This window comes from Elephantulus edwardii, unplaced genomic scaffold, assembly GCF_000299155.1.
Source record: "Elephantulus edwardii isolate Elephantulus edwardi_28Jun2011 unplaced genomic scaffold, EleEdw1.0 scaffold00378, whole genome shotgun sequence".
Lineage (NCBI taxonomy): Eukaryota > Metazoa > Chordata > Mammalia > Macroscelidea > Macroscelididae > Elephantulus > Elephantulus edwardii.
Window position 1 is genome coordinate 293,267 of NW_006400128.1, and position 1,650 is coordinate 294,916.

General features: G+C 35.6%; 1 protein-coding gene across 1 annotated transcript in view; it reads left to right on the forward strand.

The window, feature by feature from the left end:
• ATP7A (ATPase, Cu++ transporting, alpha polypeptide) overlaps positions 1 to 1,650 on the forward strand; it is a 342,426-nt gene that overhangs the window by 157,206 nt on the left and 183,570 nt on the right. Inside the window, exon 11 of the mRNA XM_006902187.1 lies at positions 758 to 885. Coding sequence (XP_006902249.1) covers positions 758 to 885 — 128 coding nt within the window. The remainder of the gene's footprint in view (positions 1 to 757; positions 886 to 1,650) is intronic.

The following is a 1,650-nucleotide window of genomic DNA, read 5'->3' on the forward strand; positions in this document are numbered from 1 at the left end:
TTTCTCTTAGTTCTGGCTCTGTATTCTTTTTGTCACGGTAGAGAAAGCCAACTGATTTTTGTATGTTGATCTTGTATCCTGCTACTTTGCTGAATTGATGTTTTGTACTTTTGTATAATAATTTTGTGCCAAGAAGTGTCCTATTTACCAGCATTAAGAGATCAAACATAGTACTTCCTAACTTCTCTTGGTATAATTATGGAACAACATGTTTTCTTTTTTTATAGTATTTTTTATTATTATTAAGTTTAATGAAAGTTTACAGAGACTTTAGATTTCCATTCATTCATTGTTGCATGACATGCTTTTCATGATAATTTTTTTCTTAGTGATTTGAATGAAAATTTACTCAAGACATACCGAATTCCTGTTCATACATACTTTATAATGTCAATTTCAATACTCACAATGTAATCATGCTTTTCCTACTTCTTCCCTATAATTCTCACTTCCATTAATCCTTATGGATTTTTTAGAGTGGTCAGTGGTGGTAACTAGGCACCATCTAGTTCTGGTCGCAGAGTCATGGAAGTTGAACTTTGTGTGGTCTATTAATTTTTTAGACTAATTATTTCTATACATGTTTGCTTTTCTCCTCTTTTCTTTGTTGTGGACAAGGAGAGACCAGTAGTTGCACCTTAGATAGCTACTTGCAAGCTTTTAAGGCCCTAGTCCTTACTCATCAAAGTACAATATATAATATTGTCTTTGTAGACTATGTTGTACCAATTGACTTTTCATGTTCATTTCTTTCCAGTGAGGAACAAGTAGATGTAGAACTTGTGCAACGTGGAGACATCATTAAAGTGGTTCCAGGAGGTAAATTCCCTGTGGATGGTCATGTTATTGAAGGACATTCTATGGTAGATGAGTCCCTTATTACAGGTATGTTCTTTAAGAGGATCATGACATGAAACTGATGTGAATCCAAATTGTCAGTTAAAAATAGCCATAAATGACCTACTACCAGGAGAAGACAAAATAGATGAATGGGACCTTTTAAGAATAAAATCCCTTTCCACATCCAAAAACTTCTCCAGCAGGGTAAAAAGGGAAGCCACAGACTGGGAAAAAATATTTGGCAATGACATGTCTAATAAGGGACTTAAAGCTAGAATTTATAGAACACTTGAGTGCCACAACAAGATAAACAACCCAGCTGAAAAATGGGCACAGGATATTAACAGACACTTAACCAAAGAAGACATTAAGATGGCAAACAAACACATGAGGAAGTGTTCAAAATCCCTAGCTATAAGAGAGATGCAATTTAAAACAACTATGAGATATCATCTCACCCCAGTAAGAATAGCAAATTTAACAGAGCAGCAAACAACAAATGCTGGCAATGTTGTGGAGGAACTAGAACCCTTATTCACTGTTGGTGGGAGTGTAAAATATTGCAACCGTTATGGAAGGCTGTGTGGCACTTTCTCAAAAAGCTGCAAATAGAAATACCATTGGACCCAGCAATTGCACTACTGGGAATATACCCTAAAGAAACTATAACTGCTACCCAAGCTGATATATGCACATCCATGTTTATTGCTGCTTTGTTCACAATAGCAAAGAGTTGGAAACAACCCAAGTGCCCATCAGCAAACGAATGGATAGAGAAGCTGTGGTATATTCACACAATGGAATACTATG